General features: G+C 53.9%; 1 protein-coding gene across 8 annotated transcripts in view; it reads left to right on the top strand.

Annotated features, from left to right (window-relative positions):
• Anks1a (ankyrin repeat and sterile alpha motif domain containing 1A) overlaps positions 1-16,670 on the top strand; it is a 157,313-nt gene extending 140,643 nt beyond the window's left edge. For 4 of the 8 annotated variants that reach the window (XM_029533178.1, XM_021221266.2, XM_029533180.1 and 1 more), the window contains 11 exons: positions 4,113-4,211; positions 5,016-5,168; positions 5,253-5,360; positions 6,211-6,375; positions 7,525-7,650; positions 7,921-7,992; positions 8,278-8,364; positions 11,242-11,379; positions 12,220-12,390; positions 12,693-12,791; positions 13,233-14,443. In XM_029533178.1, coding sequence (XP_029389038.1) covers positions 4,113-4,211; positions 5,016-5,168; positions 5,253-5,360; positions 6,211-6,375; positions 7,525-7,650; positions 7,921-7,992; positions 8,278-8,364; positions 11,242-11,379; positions 12,220-12,390; positions 12,693-12,791; positions 13,233-13,352 — 1,338 coding nt within the window. In that variant the 3' untranslated portion in view covers positions 13,353-14,443. The other 4 variants (XM_029533181.1, XM_021221264.2, XM_021221265.2 and 1 more) reach the window with 2 other exon arrangements.
• Positions 16,671-20,841: the final 4,171 nt, after the last annotated feature.

Consider the following 20,841-nt stretch of genomic DNA (forward strand, 5'->3'; position numbering starts at 1 on the left):
ATTGAATCTGTAGATTGCTTTTGGCAGGATGGACATTTTGACTATGTTAGTCCTGCCAATCCATGAGCATGGGAGATCTTTCCATCTTCTGAAATCTTGTTCAATTTCTTTCTTTAGGGGTTTGAAGTTCTTGTCGTACAGATCTTTCACTTCCTTAGTTAGAGTCACACCTAGGTATTTTATATTATTTGTGACTATTGTGAAGGCACTGACCCGCTTTTGCCTGCAGTGTCCAAAGACACGAGAGGCTTTGAAACCAATCCCTTCGACTCTTGAGTGAACGAGGCCTGCCAAACTGCAAATGTGTAGCCCAGGCTAGCCTTGAACTCCCAGTCCTCCTGCCTCTGATTCCCAAGTGGTAGGATTATATATGTGTGCCACCGTGCCCAGCTTAGGCAAGGTCTCATGCCAGCCTAGGCTGACCTGGAACACTCAGCCTCTTGAGTGCTGGGTTACAGGTATAAGCCACCACAACCAGCTTCCATGTTACTTTTGAAAGTCATTATTACATTGCATGCCCCCTCGTGTCTTTGTGCACGCTTGCTTGTGTTTGTGTGTGCATATGCACACGTGTACAGATCAGAGAACATTCCAGGGAGTTGGTTTTTTCCCTCTTCTACCATATGGTCCTGGGGCTTGAGTCAGGCTGCCAGGCTTGCAAACAAACGTCTTTCCTCGCAGACATCGCCAGACATCACCAGGCGCGTGGTAGCACACTTCCTTAATCCCAGCACTGTGGAGACAGAAGCAGGTGGGTTTCCGCGAGTTCTAGGTCAGCCTGATCTTTGGGCCAACCCCAGGCATAGTGAGATCCTGTTTCAAAAACAGAACCACACAAAATAACAGCAACAAAGATTAATTCTGAAAAATGTACTCTGTCTTGAGGCCAATGCAAAGGAAAAGAAAGATGCTGGTGTCCCCACCCAGGGGACCGGTAAGCAGGTGACCTTCATGCTTTGTGCCTCCTTCTATTTCAAAATGTTCTGGAATACGCCTGTGTCGATTTTGTACTCAGGAAAACATTTTCCTAGTGTGGAGCGGGCAGCACTGAGTGAACGCCAGCCACACCCAGAGACAGAAGTGGCAGAGGAGAGGCGCTCCCTGCTCTGGTCTTTCTGTTAGGGCTCTAGTGAACACTGACAGTCCTGGCGTGAGTCAGCTCCCTCCTCCCTCCCTGAGTAACCTGCTGCCCGGGTCTCATTCCCATCATGCAGTTGATTTTAGCCAAAAGGATGGAAGCCAAGTAGTTGCCCAGACTGTGCCTCTTATTGGGTCCCTCTTTTGGGGTCAAGGAACTGGTAGAAGCCAGAGCAAGCCTTTCCTACTTGCTGTGTATAGCAGGAGCTCCCAGAGACCCTAAGCCTGGAGAGCTCAGGTCTTACTCCATGCTTGCCAAGTACAATTCTAAATGTGCTCTACACCGCCACACACACACACACACACACACACACACACACACACACACACACACCGAACCCCTCTCCTACAGCCTCCGTGTCTCTGCCCCTCCCCAGGCCTCTCAGCAAGGCAGCCGCCACTACCACAGACTGACAGCTCAAGAACTAGTTCACCTGGGCAAGGGGCCTGGCTGCCTTGGTCTTTGTGAAATGTTGTTTATCCCATGGTGAAGGCACATGAGGCTGAGATAGACTTGTCCCTAGGCCCAGCTGATCTCAGGAACACAGGGCTGAGACCTGTGACACATACAGATGGAGACTGGTACTGTTCCCAGTGGCAACCTCCTTCTCCATCTAATGCCTGCCCTCTCCCATCCTGTCCTTGCCCACTGCTGTCGGCCCAGCTGAGCCCCACCTCTCTCTCAGCTCTCCATCCCCACCCAGTTCCCTCCTCCCATAACTACTAGACCACCAGTTGTTACAATGTATTGTTTAGAGAAGAGTCTGGAGTGTTCAGCACCTACGGTTCTATGCAGTCAGCCCTCTGTCCAGTAGCAACTTACTCAACCATTGGTGTTTGAAGTACCAACCCAAACACAAAACCCATGCCACATAACAACTGTTGATGACCTTGCTTGGTGCTGAGCTTTGTAAGGAATCGAAAGATGTAAGCCATTGCAGAAAAGGCTACAAGCTGAGTCAGGGTCAGGCCTGTTGGGTCAGCAAGATCCACGGATCATGCAAATGCTGTCTCCTTCCCATGGGGCCAGTGTCTGGGCTTGTGTGTGGTGGGCAGGGGTGCACTCTGCAGGCCAGGAAAAGCAGCTGAGCCGCAGAGCTGTCTTAAGCTTTGGCTGGTGGTGTCCTCTGTAGGATATTTTTCCCATACCCAGGCCAAAGGAGCTAAAGAGGCAAAGGTGGGGCCACCAGGTCATAGTCAGCATTCAATGACCCAAGCTATTTAACACATCTAAATACAAGGTGGGGGTGAAATAAACACCTTTTCTAGAAAGAATCCAGAAAGAGGTCCAGAAGCAGCCACTCCGGACCTACAGATGTAATTCCAGGTTGGTAGGAAAGACAGCTCACTAAAGAAACAGACAGCTTCTACCTGGAAGAGAAGGAAGCTGGTTTGAGGACGTCACTACATACAAAGGAAAATGCCAGTGCTTAAAGGGTAACTCTAGAAGGGCTTCCCAAGCCGAGATGCCCCGAGGGATCCGAGTGCTTTCAGTATGTGAAAAGAAGGGCTTGACAGAGCTAACAAGGATGTCAGGAGGAACCAGAAGGACAACTACCAGATCAACTACAGAAATCTGTACATCACCTAGAAGCTGGCCCTGGGCTTTGTGCATGGTGGGCAGGGAGTGTGTCCTACAGCCAAAGAGAAGTAGCTGGACTAACCTGCTCACAGAGAAAGATCTATTTCCTCACTGGAGAAAACACAGAAAGGCAAGCAGGGAAGGCCTGGGAGAGAATAACCAAAGAGGGGTTTGTGTGTGCAAAGCATGCAGAACATGGAGCAGGGACACCCACATAGATGGCTTGCCTGGGACATGAAGCTCTCATTCCACTGAGAATGGTGTCCTGTGACAGCAGCCATGGGCTGGTTACTGCTCACAGCACTCCTGCCGATGTGGGGTGCCTGCGCTGGCTTTGAGACACGTACCCATACCCTTTACACAATGGTGCCCTTCTGCATCTCTGGCCTAGCAGGTAAGATGCCTGTGTATAATCTGTCCCAGAGGGGGTTACATACTTGAAACCTTTCACAGGGAGGGGAAAAGAAAGATCAGACTTTGAGATGAGCCCTGGAGAGTGGCTTAGTGTTAAGAGCACTGGCTGCTCTTGCAGAGGACCAGAGTTCAGTTCCCAGCACCCACATGTCACTTCCTCCAGTACTGCATGTACAAGACACACAGACTTCAAGATGAGCTTTGACTCCATAAAACTTACTCTCACAATTGGACATGATGGCACACACCTTTAATTCCCAACCCTTGGGAGGCAGAGGCAGGAGGATCTCTGAGTTCTACCAGCGAGAGAAACCTGTCTCAAAACAAAACAAAACAAAAATACAATTGTTTCTCATGGCTGTTACAGTGAGACAGCCTCGAGGGCCACAGGTGTCCGTCAGCCTTGAAGTCTGCTTGAAGGTGGGGTCACACTGCTTTAGTTCAGATCTTAAGTTCTGCTACTACATGTATACGTTCTGGAACATTCTGATGGCCAGGTACCCCCATTTTCCTGTCTGTGTGACCAAGATTAACAGAGATGCTAACAACATTGTAGTGTACTTGGGATGCAGGCATGTGGCCTGCCAGCTGTCCCCACTGTCCCTGTGGGACTCGGGTTCTGCAGCTTCTCTATCCTGGACTGCTCTGTTCAGATAGTGGTGAGGCAGGGAGAATGCTAACTAAAGCTTAGCTTGGACCCCTTCCCCCAGCAGTGAGCCCTGTTCCAATAGTCTGTCTGACCCCTGCAGCGTCTGTCCCTCCCCCAGGCTAAGGTGTGTCTGTGGGGAGCACAGTGCCATGCGTTCCGGGCATGGGCAGCTTTGCCAACAGCTTTCTTTGGCTGCTGCCCAGGGCGTCCAGTGTTCTGCCTTCTCTTAGTCGCTGTGATGGAGAAACGTTTGCTGTGACATCACGGCAGGCTGACCTGACTGGACACTAGGCCTCATGTAGGAAGGACCTAACATTCTCTCTGTCTCAGGGGTCTAATGTGATGGAAGAGCAGGACCTGAGGGAGATTGGCATCAGTGACCCACAGCACCGGCGGAAGCTGCTGCAGGCTGCACGCTCCTTGCCCAAGGTGACCACTCCAGGCCTTGGCCCTCCTGACCCCATGGACCAGAGATTCTCAACCTGTGGGTTACAACCCCTTTGAGGTCACAGGGGCCACGCATCAGATATCCTGCATGTTAGAAATTTACATTATAATTCACAATAGTAGTAAAATTACAGTTATGAAGTAGCAACAAAAATAATTTTAGGGTTGGGTGTCACCACACCATGAGAAGCTAGATTAAAGGGTCACAGCATTAGGAAGGTTAAGAACCTTGGGCCTAGACCCAGAGCAGGAAAGGATCCTGGCTCTGAGACGTGCAGATCTCATCCTGTGTCATCCTTCACCAGAGCCCAGCAGGCCCAGGGTCTTCCTGCTTCTCTGTAAAGCTCTCAGGCCCTTGGAGGGTAGCAGGGCTCCAGGGCAGGGAGTGCCTCGTCTGGCCAACTGAGAAGCTTCTGGGGTCCTCTCAGCACAGAGCCAGTTCCATGGCTTGGCCTGTCGCTGGAGCCGCCTCTGGAGTCTCTTGACTCATTAGAGTGCAGGCTGGCCTATCTTGACCCCAGAGAGGCCCGAGAGGAGCATTCTCTGAGACCACAGCCTCCACCCTTGACTATTCCTGCCATAGCCAGTGTGCCCTTGGTCCTTTCACCAGTGCTCAGGAGTGACTCTTGGAGCCAGCTCAAGGAGAAGCATCCTCACACCTCCTCCCCATCTTCCTCACCTACCCAGCAGCCTCTGCATCCCAGAGTGGTGGTGTGCCGAGGGAGGGCACAGGGTAGTGCTTGCCCTGTGACTCAGGGATGCTGTCCCTGCCTCCTCGCACCACAGGTGAAGGCCCTTGGCTATGACGGGGTCAGCCCCCCCTCAGTGCCCTCCTGGCTGGACTCACTGGGGCTGCAGGACTATGTCCACTCTTTCTTGTCCAGTGGCTACAGCTCCATCGACACTGTGAAGAACCTCTGGGAGCTGGAGCTTGTCAACGTGAGTGTCCCTGGGAGGCTGGGGTACCCACCTCACTGCCCCGCCCCGCCCCGCCCCACTGACTGCTCCTCTGCCCCTCTGCAGGTCCTGAAGGTTCACCTGCTGGGCCACCGCAAGCGCATTATCGCCTCTCTAGCAGACAGGCCCTATGAGGAGCCACCCCAGAAGCCTCCAAGGTTTTCCCAGCTAAGAGTGAGTTGACAACACACTTTGTGCATTAGTCCTGGTAATATGACTCTTGGGATAACACACAACAGTCCCTGCCCTCGCCCGCCCGCTGGGCTCATCCACAGGAGAGTGGTTTTCGACCTTTTCGAAGGTGATACCTCTTGTTTGTACCCAGAATCCTTCGGTGGTTCTTAATGAAGGCCCAGCACTGTAACTATAGAAAGGAAGTTACGCAGTTCCAGGCCAGGCCCACATCTAGGGCTTAGACTCAGCTCTGTACCTACTGCTGAAGACTTCCTTCCGATGCTCCAGTGGGCCCACCCCAGTGCCTGCCGCCAAGCTACAAATCCTGGGGCAGCCAGGGCTTCCTCAGACCAGCCAGTCCCTGACAGCTACTTAGGGCTGCTGATTGGGAACTCTGGAACTGTGATGGACCGCCACACAGTGCCATGCTGGATGCCGGGCAGCATCCTCATGAAGATGCAACTTGTACGCATGAGAAAGCTGAGACAGGCCAGGGCTGGAGCCGCATCAGGCACCTCGGCTCTCCGGGCCATGAAGAGCGGCTTCCTGCTGGAGGGCCCGCTGCTCCGGGGCTTTCCCCCGAGAGAGAGGGCTCTGCTTTGCTGACAGGGCAGGTAGTTTCACTCGTGAAGAATGTGGGAGTGGCCCCTGCCCTTCCCTCTCCACAGCACAGCCTTGTATGGGCCTCTGCAGGGTGGGCTGCTGGGCCTTCTTGGCCCCTGGGAGGTTTGGCTCTTCCTTGGAACAGGCAAGGCCTAGCTGGCTCTGTCCACATGGCTGCTCAGCCCTGGACCGCCCTGGGCACCTGATGCCTCCAGCCTGGGAAGCTCACCAGTTTCTTGCCCAACAGTGCCAGGACATCATCTCCCAGACATCATCCCCGCTGAGTCAGAATGACTCCTGCACAGGGCGGTCGGCAGACCTGCTGCTGCCCTCAGCAGACACAAGCAGGAGGCGGCACGACAGCCTGCCCGACCCCGGGGCCGCCTCCCGAGCAGACCGCTTCCGAGTCCAGGTAAACAGGAGGGTCAGAGTCGGCGGGGCCATCTGTGGGCTGCCGGCCGGCCGTACCAGGAGGCAGTGCCACCTGCCCTCTTCACCCCTACCCAGAGCTAGGTGAGGCCTTGGGCCTCCCGAAGCTTTGAGAAGAGCTTCCTCCTGAGACTTCCATATCTCTGCCTCAGATCTGAGGCTCTCCTGGCCATGGTCTTCCTGTCGGGCCCTGCAGGCCCCTGCTCATCCCCACAGCAGTCCCATTCTCTCATGAAGTGCAATCCCCAGAGCTTCCTTCCCTGCAGCTCCCTCAGCTCCTTTTCCTCCGGCCCTGCAGCCCCGCAGCCCCGCAGCCCCGCAGCCCAGGGCCTGGTGTGCTCCAGCTTGCAGGCAGAGCCCGGTGCTCTCGTGCTTCACTGTGCCTCCCAGGACAAAGCTGGTGTCATCTTGCTTTATGGGCTCAGCCTCTGGGGCTCTGACCTCCCAGATTCCTCCTACCTGTCTGTCTGTCCTCCTGCCTGTTTGTCCTCCTGCCTTGCCACGCTCTGGCTCTGCTCCTTTAGCCGGCTAGACATCAGGTGGCAAGTGTCCCTTCCCTTCTGGGAGAGCAGATACCTCCCTGCTCTGAAGCCCTGCACATATTCCAGGCCACAGGTGTCTCCCTGTCCCCTCCCTGTCCCGTCCTTCCCACAGCACAGCTTACACACTTATACAGTGCCCTATCGTTCAGGTCTCTGTGGAGACCACACATAGTAGAAGCAGAACCTGAGGCGTTTTCTGAGCCTGCACCTCCATCCCCCACATTAAGTGTTACATGAGCTGTAGTGGTCCCCCAGCTGCTAGCACAGGGTCCATGTAGAGTGCATCCATTGCCCGGGAGGGGCCTGAGGAAGCCGAGGGCTCAGCTCCATGGCTGCAGCCTGTGTTCTTTATGCCGGATGGTGCCCACAGCTGTGCTCCCCATGTGGCCTGTCATGTACACGTTCCTGTCAGAGCTCTTCCTGTCTGTGATGCCCCGAGAGCTCCTCCAATGGCCCCGAGGCTGCTCAGGCTCCAGTTTGCCCTGCTGGGTTTACTGGCTTCCCCACTCTCCGGGTATACTGGAGCCTGGCAGTGCACTCATGAGCTCCCTGGAGCAGGTGAGTAGTGTCCGACTGTGTGTGTTCTACAGGAGGAGCCCAGCGAGACCAAGCTGACCCTCCGTCCGCCCAGCCTGGCCGCACCCTATGCTCCTGTGCAGAGCTGGCAGCACCAGCCAGAAAAGCTCATCTTTGAGTCCTGCGGTTATGAGGCCAATGTGAGTTGCCCCTGCCCTCCCAAGATGGCCAGCCTCCCTCCCTGCCCCTCTTACCTGGGTCCTCGGACTGTTCACAAGGCTGGACCTAGGACCCATAGGCTGTGCTAAGGGGAGAGACACTAGCCTGAGAATAAACCAGGGGGGGGAGCTTTCCGTCGGGGTGGGAGAACATGTTTTGAAAGGTAACGTCTAACAGCAGAATGGTCCCACATTGGCCAGGCCACCCCACACGACAGTGTCCCTAAGCCCACCCTCTGCCCATCCCCACAGTACCTGGGCTCCATGCTGATCAGGGATCTGCGAGGGACAGAGTCCACCCAAGATGCCTGTGCCAAAATGCGGGTAAGGTGGCTGGCAGAGTGATGGCTGCCCTTCCAGAGAACCCACACTGGCAGTCACAACCTTCCATAACTCCGGTTCCAGGAGGATCCGATACTCTCTGTTTGCCTCCATGAATACCAGGCAGGCACATGACATGCACAGACAAAGCAGCTATGCACATAGCATGAGGATGAGAAGGGAAGTGTGGGTAGGTGGGAGGCAAGCAAGGGGACACCCGCTACGGCTGCCTGGGCCCTACCATACTGTGCAGAAACCACACCCTCAGCCCACCCCATGTTTCTACAGAAGTCAACGGAGCACATGAAGAAGATCCCCACCATCATCCTGTCCATCACGTACAAAGGTGTCAAGTTCATCGACGCTTCCAACAAGGTACACTGCCCGTGAGGACTCTATGTGAGAAAAAAACAGTCTTAACAGGTTCAGAAGGGCTGGTCCATGTGCACTTGCCTTTGTGTGGTGAGACCATACTGGCTATTCACCTCATGGTGCTCAAAAAGCAGTGGGGGGAGGCAGGAACAACTCTCTGGGACGTCCTAGAATAGCACCACCGACTGGGACCCACCTTCCACCTTCAGGGGGACACCTCATGTCTTAACTATAGTATTCTGCTCCTGGCCCCAAATGGCTCATGACCATCTCATGACACAAATGCACCCAGTCCCCCTGCAAGCATCCACAGAGCCCATGCAGTCCTGGCACTTTCCAAACGTGCACGTTCAAAGCTTCCTCTGAGATTCAAAGGGTGGTGGTGGCGCACGCCTTTAATCCCAGCACTTGGGAGGCAGAGGCAGGCGGATTTCTGAGTTCAAGGCCAGCCTGGTCTACAAAGTGAGTTGCAGGACAGCCAGGGCTACACAGAGAAACCCTGTCTCGAAAAAACAAAAAAAAAAAAAAAAAAAAAAAAAAAAATCAAAGCAAATGTTTTCTACCCAGGGTCTCACTACATCGCCCTGATCGGGTGGGAGCTCACTCTGTAGACCAGGCTGGCTTCAAACTCAGAAATCCCTGCCTCTGCCTCCCAGGTGCTAGAATTAAAAGCTACCACATCCAGCTTTAAAGCAAACTCTTAATTTTGAGCTCCTATAAAACTCAGAAGTCAGGGTTGAAGAGATGTTAAATGGCTCACAGCGCTGGCTCCCCCCCCCCCCCATGGTGGCACAGAACCTATCTGTGACTCTACTTCCAGAGACATCTAATGCCCTCTTCTGGCCTCTGTAATCACCAGGTACATGTGTGATCCATGGACACACATACAGGGGAAACTTCATACACATAAAATACATTTACTTTATAAATAAAAATCAGAAACTATACACTCCCGAGATAACAAATAGTACATAAGCATTTTTTCACTCTAAAAGGAAGAAATAAAATAGCAAAGGTCAGACCAGAGCAACCCAGAATCCGGCAAGGTAAACAATGCCCACAGTGTATCTGGCATCTGGGGTGGTCCTGTGAGCACCGGTGGGCGAGGGAGGCCCTGGTACTTCGGCCCTGGCCACTGCTCCTAGCCTTTCCTGGGAAGCATCCGTGTTCCTGGTGCTAACCCTGCGTTTTCTGAGTCTCCACTGACTCCCCCTTCCCAGCCTCACAGCTCCCTCTTGCAAACTCCCATGCTGCCAGGGCCCAGGCCTTCCTCTGAAGCTGCAGGCCTCCACGGCCCGGATCATTTACATTCTTCACACCAGCAAAAGTTGCTTCACAGTCACATGGGTGATGCCAAGATCTCCACCTAAGGAGTGGGGGCCCTTCTGGATCAGGGCTCTGGCAGGCTTTGAGTGCTTAGATGGTTGAGCGTGATCGAGTAGATCCTGGAGAAACACGTTCCAAGGTGGCCGTTACAAGCAGACTGGAGCTGGCTCTTCTCAGAAGGCAGCCCAGTGAGTTCTCTTCCAGACTCTTGAATTAGCCCTGGGTTGGGTCTGCCCAATGCCACTATCTCCAAAGTCATTCCTGTACTCCAATGCACACAGCATTTGACTCCTTTATAGTGTTCCCACTGTCTTCAGACACCATGTCTTCCCTGGGCCAGCTTCATCCGGTTCTTGTGACCCAACTACATGTTCTTCATATCTTTGTCCCTTGGTTACTGTTCCCAGTTCTCCCTGTAAGCTGGACTAGAACAGCCATAGCCATGCTCCCTCTTACATTCTGGGTGTCGCCGCAGCCGCTGCCACGGCCACCGCCGCCTCCTCCCCCTCCTCCTCCTCTTGTTCCTCTTCCTCCTCCTCCTCCCCCCTCCTCCTCCTGGGTCCAGGAGTCTGTCATCATCACCCTCAGCATCTCAGTCCGGGGGCAGGGTGGAGTGTAAAGTTCTTTGTCACAGTATAACATGAATGGCCCAGTCCGCAGTAGACACCGTCATGAGCACAGTCTCTCCCAGCCTGCGGAGCTTCCTCCAGAATTTCCCATCAAGCACTGCTGGCAGCATCCTAATCTTTCTCCTGCCCTCATTTCCGAAATCCTCCGCAGACATCCTTGCAAAGGTGTGAGAACCACACGGCTAGGTTAGCCACCACAGAGGCTCCACTTCCTTGGTGCCTGTCCACCGCTGTGATCAAGCCCTGAGAATCAGTTCAGGACACAAAGGGCTTGTCTGGCTTATAATCCTGTAAGTCACAGAGGCAGGAGCACACTGTCAGAGGAGGCCTGCTTGCAGTGGACAGGACACAGTGAGGAGGGACCAGGGTCATTCTCAGTCATGCACATCCTCTGCCTGGGCCCCACCTCCTAAACTTTCCAGTACCTTCTGAAATACCAGGGTGAGCCGGGGAACAAGTATTAAGTACATTGAAGCACTTCCTGTCCAGAGGGCAGCGGTGGGTGGCACCCGGCTCACTGCCGGGTTCCTGGAGTTCACCCCTCCTGTCTGCTAGTCGCAGCCCCTGGAACCCGACTTCTGTCCCAACTGCTTATCCTCTCCCTTAGCGCTGGCCCTTCTTGTTCCTTCACTTGGGTACAGACTCCCTAGGGTCCACCTCCTGAGTGCCATCCTCCACCCTCCTCTGGGGCAGATGGAGCATTTGTTCATTTGCCTGGGAACATTTTGCTGCCTGTTGACCACAGTCAGGGGTGAGGTCCTGTGCCTAAATGAGCAGGCTCAGACAGCCCTCAAACCCAGTGAGGAAAAAGTGAGGTTTGTCTGGAGTTCCGGGCTGGTTAAAAAAAAAAAAAAAAAGTAGGGTGGTAAACCTAGAGGCTCGCCCTGGGGAACCCGTGAGTCCCAGAATGCACTTTTCCTGGCAGAATGTCATTGCTGAGCACGAGATCCGGAACATTTCCTGTGCTGCGCAGGACCCGGAGGACCTGTGTACCTTCGCCTACATCACCAAGGACCTGCAGACGAGCCACCACTACTGCCACGTTTTCAGCACAGTGGATGTGGTGAGTGACCCTGTGATGGTCGCAGGCTCTGACCTGGAAAGGCAGCAGTGGCCCAGCAGCGTCCAATGCAGTCCTTTTTACAGCCGTGAGTGGCAGCCCAGATGGAAGCACCCTGAGCCTCGGTGTCACCTGGTTCCTTAGCTACACGTTTCCTGAGTCGACCCTCTGTTCCCAGCTCACCAGGCTGCTGGTGGCCATACACTCTTGTCTCCACTCTCCTTGCCCTTTCGCACCCAGCAGGAAGTCGCCAGTGTCCAGCTGTCTAGGGCTTCCTCCACACAGAAGCTGCAGGGAGTCCTTCAGCCCTAGCCCATGGCACCAGATGTCCGGTTTTGCCTCGGACAGCTAGCTCCATGATCTAGAAACGCTACCTTGCCTTTCCCCATCTGGGGCTGCCCTGAAGACGACGTGGGTTAGCTAACACAGCTCTCCCCCTGCAGGTCACGTAGGCACCCACGCTGCTAATACACTGCACTGAGATGGGCTTAGGGTACATTCTACACATTGTCACTAGGCACTCCTCCTCGGAAAGAGGCTGATGCCGGTTAGCTCACAAGCCAGCCAGGAGAAGACTCCAGAGAGGGTATAGTCCCCAAGATACCAGGGCTGTGCTGCAGACGTTCCCCTTAGGATATGATGCAGCCCGGCTGGGTTTGCACTCACCTAGTGCTTGAAGCAGAGTCGTGTCTAAAGAGACACTGTTCTGTTAAGATTCCTCACTGATCACTTTGAAACAAATCTGTGCTTTCAATAATAATAATAATAATATTTCCTGTTCCCCGTGAGGAGGGCGGGTCTGCAGGAAGCTGCGCTGCTAGCTGGCCCTCTGCTTCCTCCCAGAACCTGACCTATGAGATCATCCTGACCCTGGGGCAGGCATTTGAGGTGGCCTATCAGCTGGCCCTCCAGGCCCAGAAATCCAGGACCATGGCGGCCTCTGCAGCTTCGATGATTGAGACAAAATCCTCCAAACCAGTGCCTAAGCCTCGGGTCGGCATGAGGAAGTCTGCAGTACGTGTCCTCCAGCCTCCAGGGCACCCCAGGGCTTGGGCGGAGCGGGCACAGCCAGTGTCTTCTCACCCCTTGGCAGCTGTCCCGGGAGAGCGCCCCCCCCCACTTCCCTTAGCTCCCCCCACCCTCCAACTCTCCACCCTGGGTTCCTCTGGCAGGAGGGCAGGGGAGGACAGTGTCTTCCCTTCTTCCCTTGTCGGGCCCAACCCAAGGCGCGGTCATCACGGGGCTGCTGCGTACGGCTGCAGCGAGCACCCTGTGACATCCCTGTGTCTGTCTGTCTGCTTTGCTCTGCGCCCCAGGTGCCGGTGCCCCCCGACTCCCGCTGTTGTCACTGTCACACCTGCACCACTCACCGTCCTTCCTACCTACCGCTGCCGTCCGTTAGTCCTGGAGTCAAGGTCTTTCTGCCTCCCGCTGTCTTGTGTGTCAGGCTCCCCAAAGTGCCCGTGAGCTGTCTCATACCTTGGCCTCATGCTCTGCCTGTGTGACGCTCTTCTCCTTCCTGGAGAGTCCATCCCTCTGTGTGCTCTGCCCTTTGTCTGTCGTGTGTCCTCTGCAAGGTCTGGGATGAGTGCTGTGGTCTTGCCCCAGGCTGAGCTCCTCTGCCCACCAGAGGGACCGAAGGACTGGGGCTGCTCCCTTCCTGCCTACCATGACCATACTAAGACTTAGAGCTCTAAGTCCAGTGGGTCAAGGTTCCTTTGGTTGAACGGCCCCCAAAGAGCGGCTGAGAATTGTTCCTCCCCATCCCTCAGATGCTTCACAGAGGGGCGGGTATGCCGTCCTGGTGCAGAAGGCCCACTTTGAGTCCTGACCCCTGCTCTCTCCTTGTTTGGCAGCTGGAACCTCCTGATTCTGACCAAGAGGCCCCATCCCACGCTAGTGTTTCCTGGATCGTGGACCCAAAGCCAGACTCGAAGCGGAGCCTCAGCACCAAGTATGAGACCACTATCTTCTAATGCTGCTCTGTCTCCGCTACCCCACTGTGCCTTTGCCACCCGATGTTCTGCTCTCAACTCTCCTTCCAGCTGCGGCCACCAAGGCCCCGCCTCCCTGGGACCTGCCCTCCTGGCAGCAGCTTATACCACCCAACACTGTGACTCCTCCCCTTGGGCTGAGGACAGCTGGGGGGGGGGGGACTTGCCTTTGAAGGGGGCCTCATAGGCACCAGAGTGGGGTTGAGGCCCCCGAAGCCTCCGCACCAGCACTGTGAGGTGAGGGTAGCCTCCCAGCAGAACCACAGTAGCTCCCTCTGAGCTTGCGCTCCTCGCCTGGGTCACAGCTGGATGCCAAGAGCTACCAGTTGTCACCTTTCCTGACCCAACCACTACTGTGACCTCCCAGTGCCAGGATGCCATACACACAGCTGCTCTGAGGTGCCGGTTTCTCTCCTGGTCAGGCCCGGTGATATGGCTTCACCAGGGGCAGACTTTCTGTGGGGGAGGTTGGTACCAGCCTTGTGCATGAGTTGGCTCTGATACCATGAGCTGTGACCCTCCAAACTACAGGTTCCCAAGGGACCTGTGTGTGCTTGGCCCCTTTCTATGCTGTGGGCCTGGTTCCGGAATCCAGCTCACTGAGGTGTGCCCTGCACACAAGTGCACCTTCTTCCATCTTGGAGTGGAGCTGCCCTTGGACAGGGTGGAGCCGAACAGCTTCAGTGGTGTCAGGGAGCGTTCTCGTACTTCCTGTGGTGGTGGGGTCCTGAGACAGCCGTCCTCCAGCCGTCCCGGAGAAGCCTCAGGTGCCCTGATGTGGAGAGATCAGTCTAGATGGCAGGGGACAGAGTGATTCCTGTGGCCATGGTGCAGACAGTGCCGTGCAGTGTCTGCCCGAGCCAGTTAGCGCCCGAGCCGTACGCCAGGGCGGGCCCTTCAGCCGCCTGCCTTTCCTTGTGCCTTTCTGAGCAGATGGGCCAGGAGCAGCAGTGGGCTGTAGGCTGTGGAGGGCTCCGGGGAGGCAGGGACCTTTGTCTACTCTGTGTCCCTTTCCGTGTCCTCCGCCTCGCGCAGGCTCGTTGGTTAACTCTCTCCTCCCCCACTGTTTGCTTCTGCCAAGCTGAGCCACTGAGGAACCACCCTGCTCTGCAGAAGTAGCCGTGGGGTGCAGGCTCCCGCCCCAGCCCCGAGAGCCTCAGCTGCAGCTCTGAAGACCAGGCCCAGCCCTGCCATAGGACCTCCTGTCACCTGCTTGGCCTGGGCCTGCCACCACCTGCAGGACCCTGCCCTGGAGGCAGCGAAGACGCCAGGCATCTAGCCGAGATCGCCGGAACGCTGATGGCCCAAGAAGTGGCCTGTCTGGGACATGTGTTTTTGATAAGAAACGTAATCCTTTTTATACATTTTTAACACTTGGCTCGGCCTCTCGGTAAAGCTGCCAATCTTTAAATAACACAGGACCTGAGACGGGCCTGAAACCCTCAGCCAGCCTTCACAATGGGCTCTTGGCCTGGCTAGAGCTCTGAGGACACGCCTGAGGCTTCCTCGTCTACTGAGGTGATGACACAGATATCCCTGGGGTTCCCAGTGGAGATAAGCAAGTGGTTTATGGTGCGGGGGGGACTCCTGAGTACTGGTCTGTCCCCGTTAGCACTGCCACAGGTGGCTGTCCCCCTGCTGCTGCTGGGCCTACAGAGCCACATCAGAAGGGAGAAGTGGCTTTGTTGGGGCGTTAATGGGAATGTCAGTTAAGACTGCAGCTTGCCAGCTGGGGACTGGATCTGCCTCACTCCAATGCTTTTTGACTGTCGTAGCCTGTGTGGCAGGCTGGGCACATCTGTTCCAGATGTGGAAAAGGCTAGTCAGGCAACAGTCTTATCCCCACCCCACCCCACCCCCCGGTCTTGAGGTCAAGCTGGTGTTGCTTCAGCTCTTCTGCTAGCTTGCTTTGCTTTTTAAAATGACTTGGGTGGTTAGCCACCTCCTGGGCTTAAGGAGCAGTGAGGGGCAGACTGCTGGGGTCGGGAGACCAACCAGGCCACTCACCAGCTTTTCCAGAGTAGGGAGCGAAAAAGAGAAGCCCTGGGCCATGGGTACATGAGTAGGCTTCAGGCTCTCCGGGCAGCACTCATCCTGGTCCTGGGGGCAGAAGGCTTGAACAGTGGTTATGAGCTGCAATCCTGGGCCTGTGCAGGGAGCATTCCTGGGCACCGCCACCTTGTGGCTGCTCAAAGTGGAAAGCAGGGTTTCCCTCTGCTGGACCTGCAGCCTGTCTGCCTGCTGCATTCAGCACAGCAGCTGCTGCATACAACTCTGGGCGGGGCCAGGGCCTCCGCTGCTAGGTACAGGCGGTAGTGCTTCCTCTCCTGCCTCCCGCTCTCTGCCCTGGAAAGCCGCCCTCGGCTCCCAGAGAGACCCTAGGTGCCTGGCTCAGTTGTGCCAAGCCCCTTCCCTCTGCCAGAGGTGAGCTCAGCAGGCTCTGTGGTGGGTGCAAAGCCCAGGGGAACAGTGTAGACACTACGATGAGTTCAGCTGCACTCTGTTCTAAGGTCACAGGCAGGCACTTCCTCCTCTTGACGCTGCTAGGTCTTATTTATTCAGGGTGTTTTCTACCAGAAGGTCTTGGCTTGTCTGCTCTGCGTCTCTTTCAAGATTGGTTTCTGAATAGTCAAGAAATTCCTCTCCTCCGGGTGGTCTCTCCTTTTCAGGACAGGTGCCACGTGGAAGGCCCTGCCTTTGGCGCTGTGTGAACCGTGCCCTGTGTAACCAAGGCTGTGCCTGAACTGTGAAGGAGCCGTTCTGATGAGTGGTGAGACGTGCCACAGGCTCCCTTGCTTGCCTCTTGGCTGACCTGCCGCCCTGCACAGGAAGGCCACCCTGCTGCCCTGCAGGCCCTGTGTCCCAGCAGGGGATTTTGGACTCTGAGGTTGCCCACTGGGGGGTTCTGAAAAGCCATGGGTTTGAGCACTCAGAATACATGGCAGCAATCATCAAGACGGTTCACAGTTAGCTTGTGAGGTGCCGGGACCCGCGCCACAGGTCACAGTTACTGTCATGGTGGACAGTGGGACTGGATTGTAAGAAAAATGTTATTTAATCTTTGTTTCCATATTTTGATACTTGAATTCCCCCTTTTGTTTTACTGTACATAAAATTGTTAATCTGTCCGATTTTGTTTGAATTATAACAAATTCTTGTGGTACCAAACATAACCAACCTGTGCATCGGCATAGACCACCTCACTGCACAGTGTGCACACCCTGGGCTTCCGGCTCGGTTTCTCACTTCCGTAGCTGTACAGCTTAGGACTGACTGAGCTAATAAAGGAGAGCGGTAGGAACTGGCCATAGCTCTGGGGTCTCTGCATTGGAAAGCTGCTTTTCTGGTGTTAAGTGTGGATACAGGCCAGGCATGTCCTCTGCTTGGCTTGGGTGACAGCTTGGCAGTCTCTTGTCCCTCAGCAGGTAGATGCCAAGCTGGCCCTGGAACAGTCCCTGTTTGAAGCAGGGCCCACAAGGACATGACTGTGAACCGGGAAGGGAAGCCCGGCCACAGACGAGTCTTCACTCCATGGGCTCTCCTAGATGGCCACCGAGCATCTCTATAACAGCACGGGGCCTAGAGCTGAGGGGACGGCTCCACCTTAGTTGCCTGGTGTTGTGCCCACACCGCTCACTGCCCGAGGCTCTGTCTCGGGGTCTTGCTATCAGAAGCCCTTCCAAGCACGCTGTGAACAACTCCAGATATGTTTTCATGTGCATAGCTGTATATACAGCCAAACATCTCTGCATTGCGAAGTGTAACCATTCATAAAAGCAAACAATTGGAATTTATGTTTGGGCCACATGAAACAAAGGGTGGGCTGATAATAACCGTCACACGTAAGCAGGAACATGTGCTCCCCCTTTCTAGTACAGTTTTAAACCTGGGACAGATTAACACTAGAAACAACAGTTAACTCAAAAAGCCAAGCAGCAGCCATTCTAGATCGGCACTGGGAAAGAGGCAGCCTCAGAAGGCCGGGTGTTTCTGGTCTCTGCTCTACTTTAGCTGAACGCCGAGGGGAGCCCGGCTGTCTGCCTCCGCTGTAAGATACCCCAGCAGTGCAGGGTCAGGCTCCTCATGAGGCATGTCGAGTGCTCCCAGAGAGGAGAAGCTGTACCTCCCAGGGTAGCCGAGGTCAAGAGAGGAACGTAGATTTCTGCCCAGCATGGCTGTAAGGGTGCCATGTCACCTTCTCTTGCAGAGCAGCGGTAAACAGCAGCAGGTCAAACAGATTAAGGCTTAACAAGTCCAGATTCCAGAAGAAAAGCTGCTTGCCAGCCGCGTGTTGTGGCACACGTCACAGGAGGGTCATGAATTAAGAACAGCCGCGTGTTGTGGCACACGTCACAGGAGGGTCATGAATTAAGAGCAGCCTGATTATCTGGTAGTTCTGTTTCAAAAGGAAAATTACTACTAAATAAACCAACAAATGCCCCAATTCCAATGCTGGCGAGAGACACAAACCTGCGGACAGCTGAACAAACCTTAAAACAGATTCAGCCCAAAGAAATCCTTGCCAAGGTACTAGCACGGCACGATCAGATTTCAGGAGAAAAGAGAATTCTTGAGACAGGCAAGAGAAGAAGTGGGGAGGGTAAAGACCTCACCAACACAGAAAAGGCCATTTGAGGGACACAGGACTTTGGACCTGGTGGTGCATGGCTTGTCTCATAAGCTTATGACTTAGGGAGCTAAGGCAGGAGGTGTGCCTGCCACGATTGAGGCTACTCTGGGTTGTAGTGTGAGTTCCAGTACATTTCTGGACTAAGGTGAGACCCTAACCCAAAAGAGACCATGGAGTAGAGGGGGGGGGGGGAGGACGAGAAAACAAGCCAGAATCCTACCTCAGTGAAAACAGTCGATATTCTTCAAGAATGAACAAGAACAGGGGCATTTGGGGTGAAAGAAAATGAAGAAACTCTGGGCTGGAGAGATGGCTCAGCAGTTAAGAGCACTGACTGCTCTTCCAGAGGTCCTGAGTTCACATCCCAGCCACCACGTGGTGGCTCACAACCACCTGTAATGAGTTCTGACGCCCTCTTCTGGAGTGCCTGAAGCCAGGGCCAGAGCAAGCAAGGACTGAGCCAGCAGAGTTGACCAGAGTGAGCGGGGCTAATGGAGCAAGCAGAGGTCCTAAAAGTTCAGTCCCCAACAATCACATGAAGGCTCACAACCTACAGCTACAGTGTCCTCACTTACATGAAATAAATAGATCTTTTTAAAAAAAAAAATTAAATCTAGATTCATTTAAAAAATTATGAATTCCTCTATAGGGTAATCATGACCTGGTCACCTCCGGATGCCTTGATCAAATCTACACAAGAGGCTGTTGGGAAATGCTTCATATCCAACCATAATAATGCTACATTGTTTTCAATTATCGATTAAACGATTGGTGAGCCAGACCGTGGTGGTGCACCCGCTATCCCGGCACTAGGGAGACAGAGGCAGGGGGATCGGGACTGTGAAGCCCTTTCAGCCACACACCAAGTGTGGGAACAGATGCAGCTTTGAGACACCAGAGAAAGGGGTAAGGAGAGGAATATAAGATATGCAGAGTAATTATTTACAAATATGATCCAGATGGGCAGAATGATGAGTCGGTGGTTAAGAGCCCTGGGTGCTCTTTGCACAGACCCAGGTTCAGTTCCTAGCACCCACATGGCAGCTCACAGCCATCTGTAAACTCCAGCTCCTGGGGATCCAACACTCTTTTAGACTCCTTGGGTATTGCACACACAGAGCACACCTACATGCAAGAAAACTCTCAAAAGCTTTTCAAAGATAACGTGATCCAGGGCTAGGAGTGCAATGGGCTGGAAGGGCACTTGCCTTGCATGTGTGCACAAGGCCTGGGTTTGCTTTTCTGTGTCACAGATCAACAGGATGGATGGAAGGATGGAGCAAACCATATATGTCCCTGGGGGACTCACAGCAAGTAACATTCAAGGTGTACTGAAAGCAAAAATGTTCGGGGAGGGAGATGGTTAAGGAGGGCCAGTGCCGCCGAAGAGCTCTTAACAAGACCAATGACCTGAGTTCAGGCCCTGGACCCCAAATGCTAGGAGGAGAGAATGGACTGCTGCAAGTGTCCTTCAGCCTTCACAAGAAACCACCGTGCACACATACATATGTAACATACATACATGCATAACACACATACATATAATCATACATGTTACATGCATGCCCCCACACACTAATACTGAAGATAGAGAAAATATGCAGACAGCTTATGAAGAAACTACAAGACGACAAAGGGTCATGACACGAAGATCATAACGGCATTCAATGCGTACACCTCACCTAGCGAGACCTGAGACATGGTGGAATGAGGCCTGACTGAAGGAAAAATACAGAGCCCACAGATGCCCTGGATTGAATCCACCCTCATGCCTACACCGGCTGATGCTCTGGATTGAATCCACCCTCATGCCTACACCGGCTGACGTTCAGCCTCCAAACAGTGCACGTAGAGGTTTCATGAGGTGGCTGAGGTAAAGCAGAGCTTTTTGGAGACAACTAATTCACCGGGTTAGGTAACTATAGAGGGCGGTTCTAAACCCTAGCGCCTCTCCTTCCTTCCTTCCTTTCCTCCCCAACCCACCTGCACAAATACACAACCCCCCAAGGACAGGGGCTTGAGATGAAAAGGGAGCCACCTAGGACCCTGGAAAGAGCATTCACCGCAAACTGACCCTCGCAGCCCTCCATCGCTCCCTTTCCTTCCTCCAGTCCAAAATAAAGTTATTGTTTAAGCCACTTGCTCTACGGTACTTATGGTAAATAATAATAGAAGATAATGCCCTATCTACTGTGGGCACCCACAGTTGTGAATTGAATTTGGATTCGAACATATGCATATATGGGTGTGTGTGTGTGTGTGTGTGTGTGTGTGTGAATGTCATGTGTATGCATGTACTTTCAGAGACCAAACGAAGGCATTGTGTTCCCTGGAGCTGGAGTTACGGTGGCCATAAGCCACCCAACAACGTGGGTGCTAGGAAACAGTCGGGCTCTCTGCTGAACAGCAAGTGCTTTCAACTGCTGAGCCATCACTCCAGCCCCTGGAAAATATTTTTTAAACTTATTTTTTTATTTATATGGGTGTTTTACTTGCATGTGAGTCTGCACCATGCGCATACCTGGTGCCTACAGAGGCCAGGGGATGGCATCGAATCCCCTAAAACTGGAGTTAAGAGAAGATTATAAGCACCATATGGCTGCTAGGTGCTGGAAATCAAACTCGGGTCCTCTGGAGAGGTTAGTTAGGGGCTCAACCTCTGAGCCCCTCTGCCACTCTTTTTTTTTTTTTTAATGTACTAACCATGTAGAGTTTTTGTAAGCAATGCAATACAGATACTTACATAGCATTTACCCTGTAATAGCCTATTGTACATAATATAACAATTGTCTTAGTTAGGGTTTTACTGTTGAGCACAGACACCATGACCAAGGCAACTCT

Source organism: Mus pahari, chromosome 21, assembly GCF_900095145.1.
Source record: "Mus pahari chromosome 21, PAHARI_EIJ_v1.1, whole genome shotgun sequence".
NCBI classification, from domain to species: domain Eukaryota; kingdom Metazoa; phylum Chordata; class Mammalia; order Rodentia; family Muridae; genus Mus; species Mus pahari.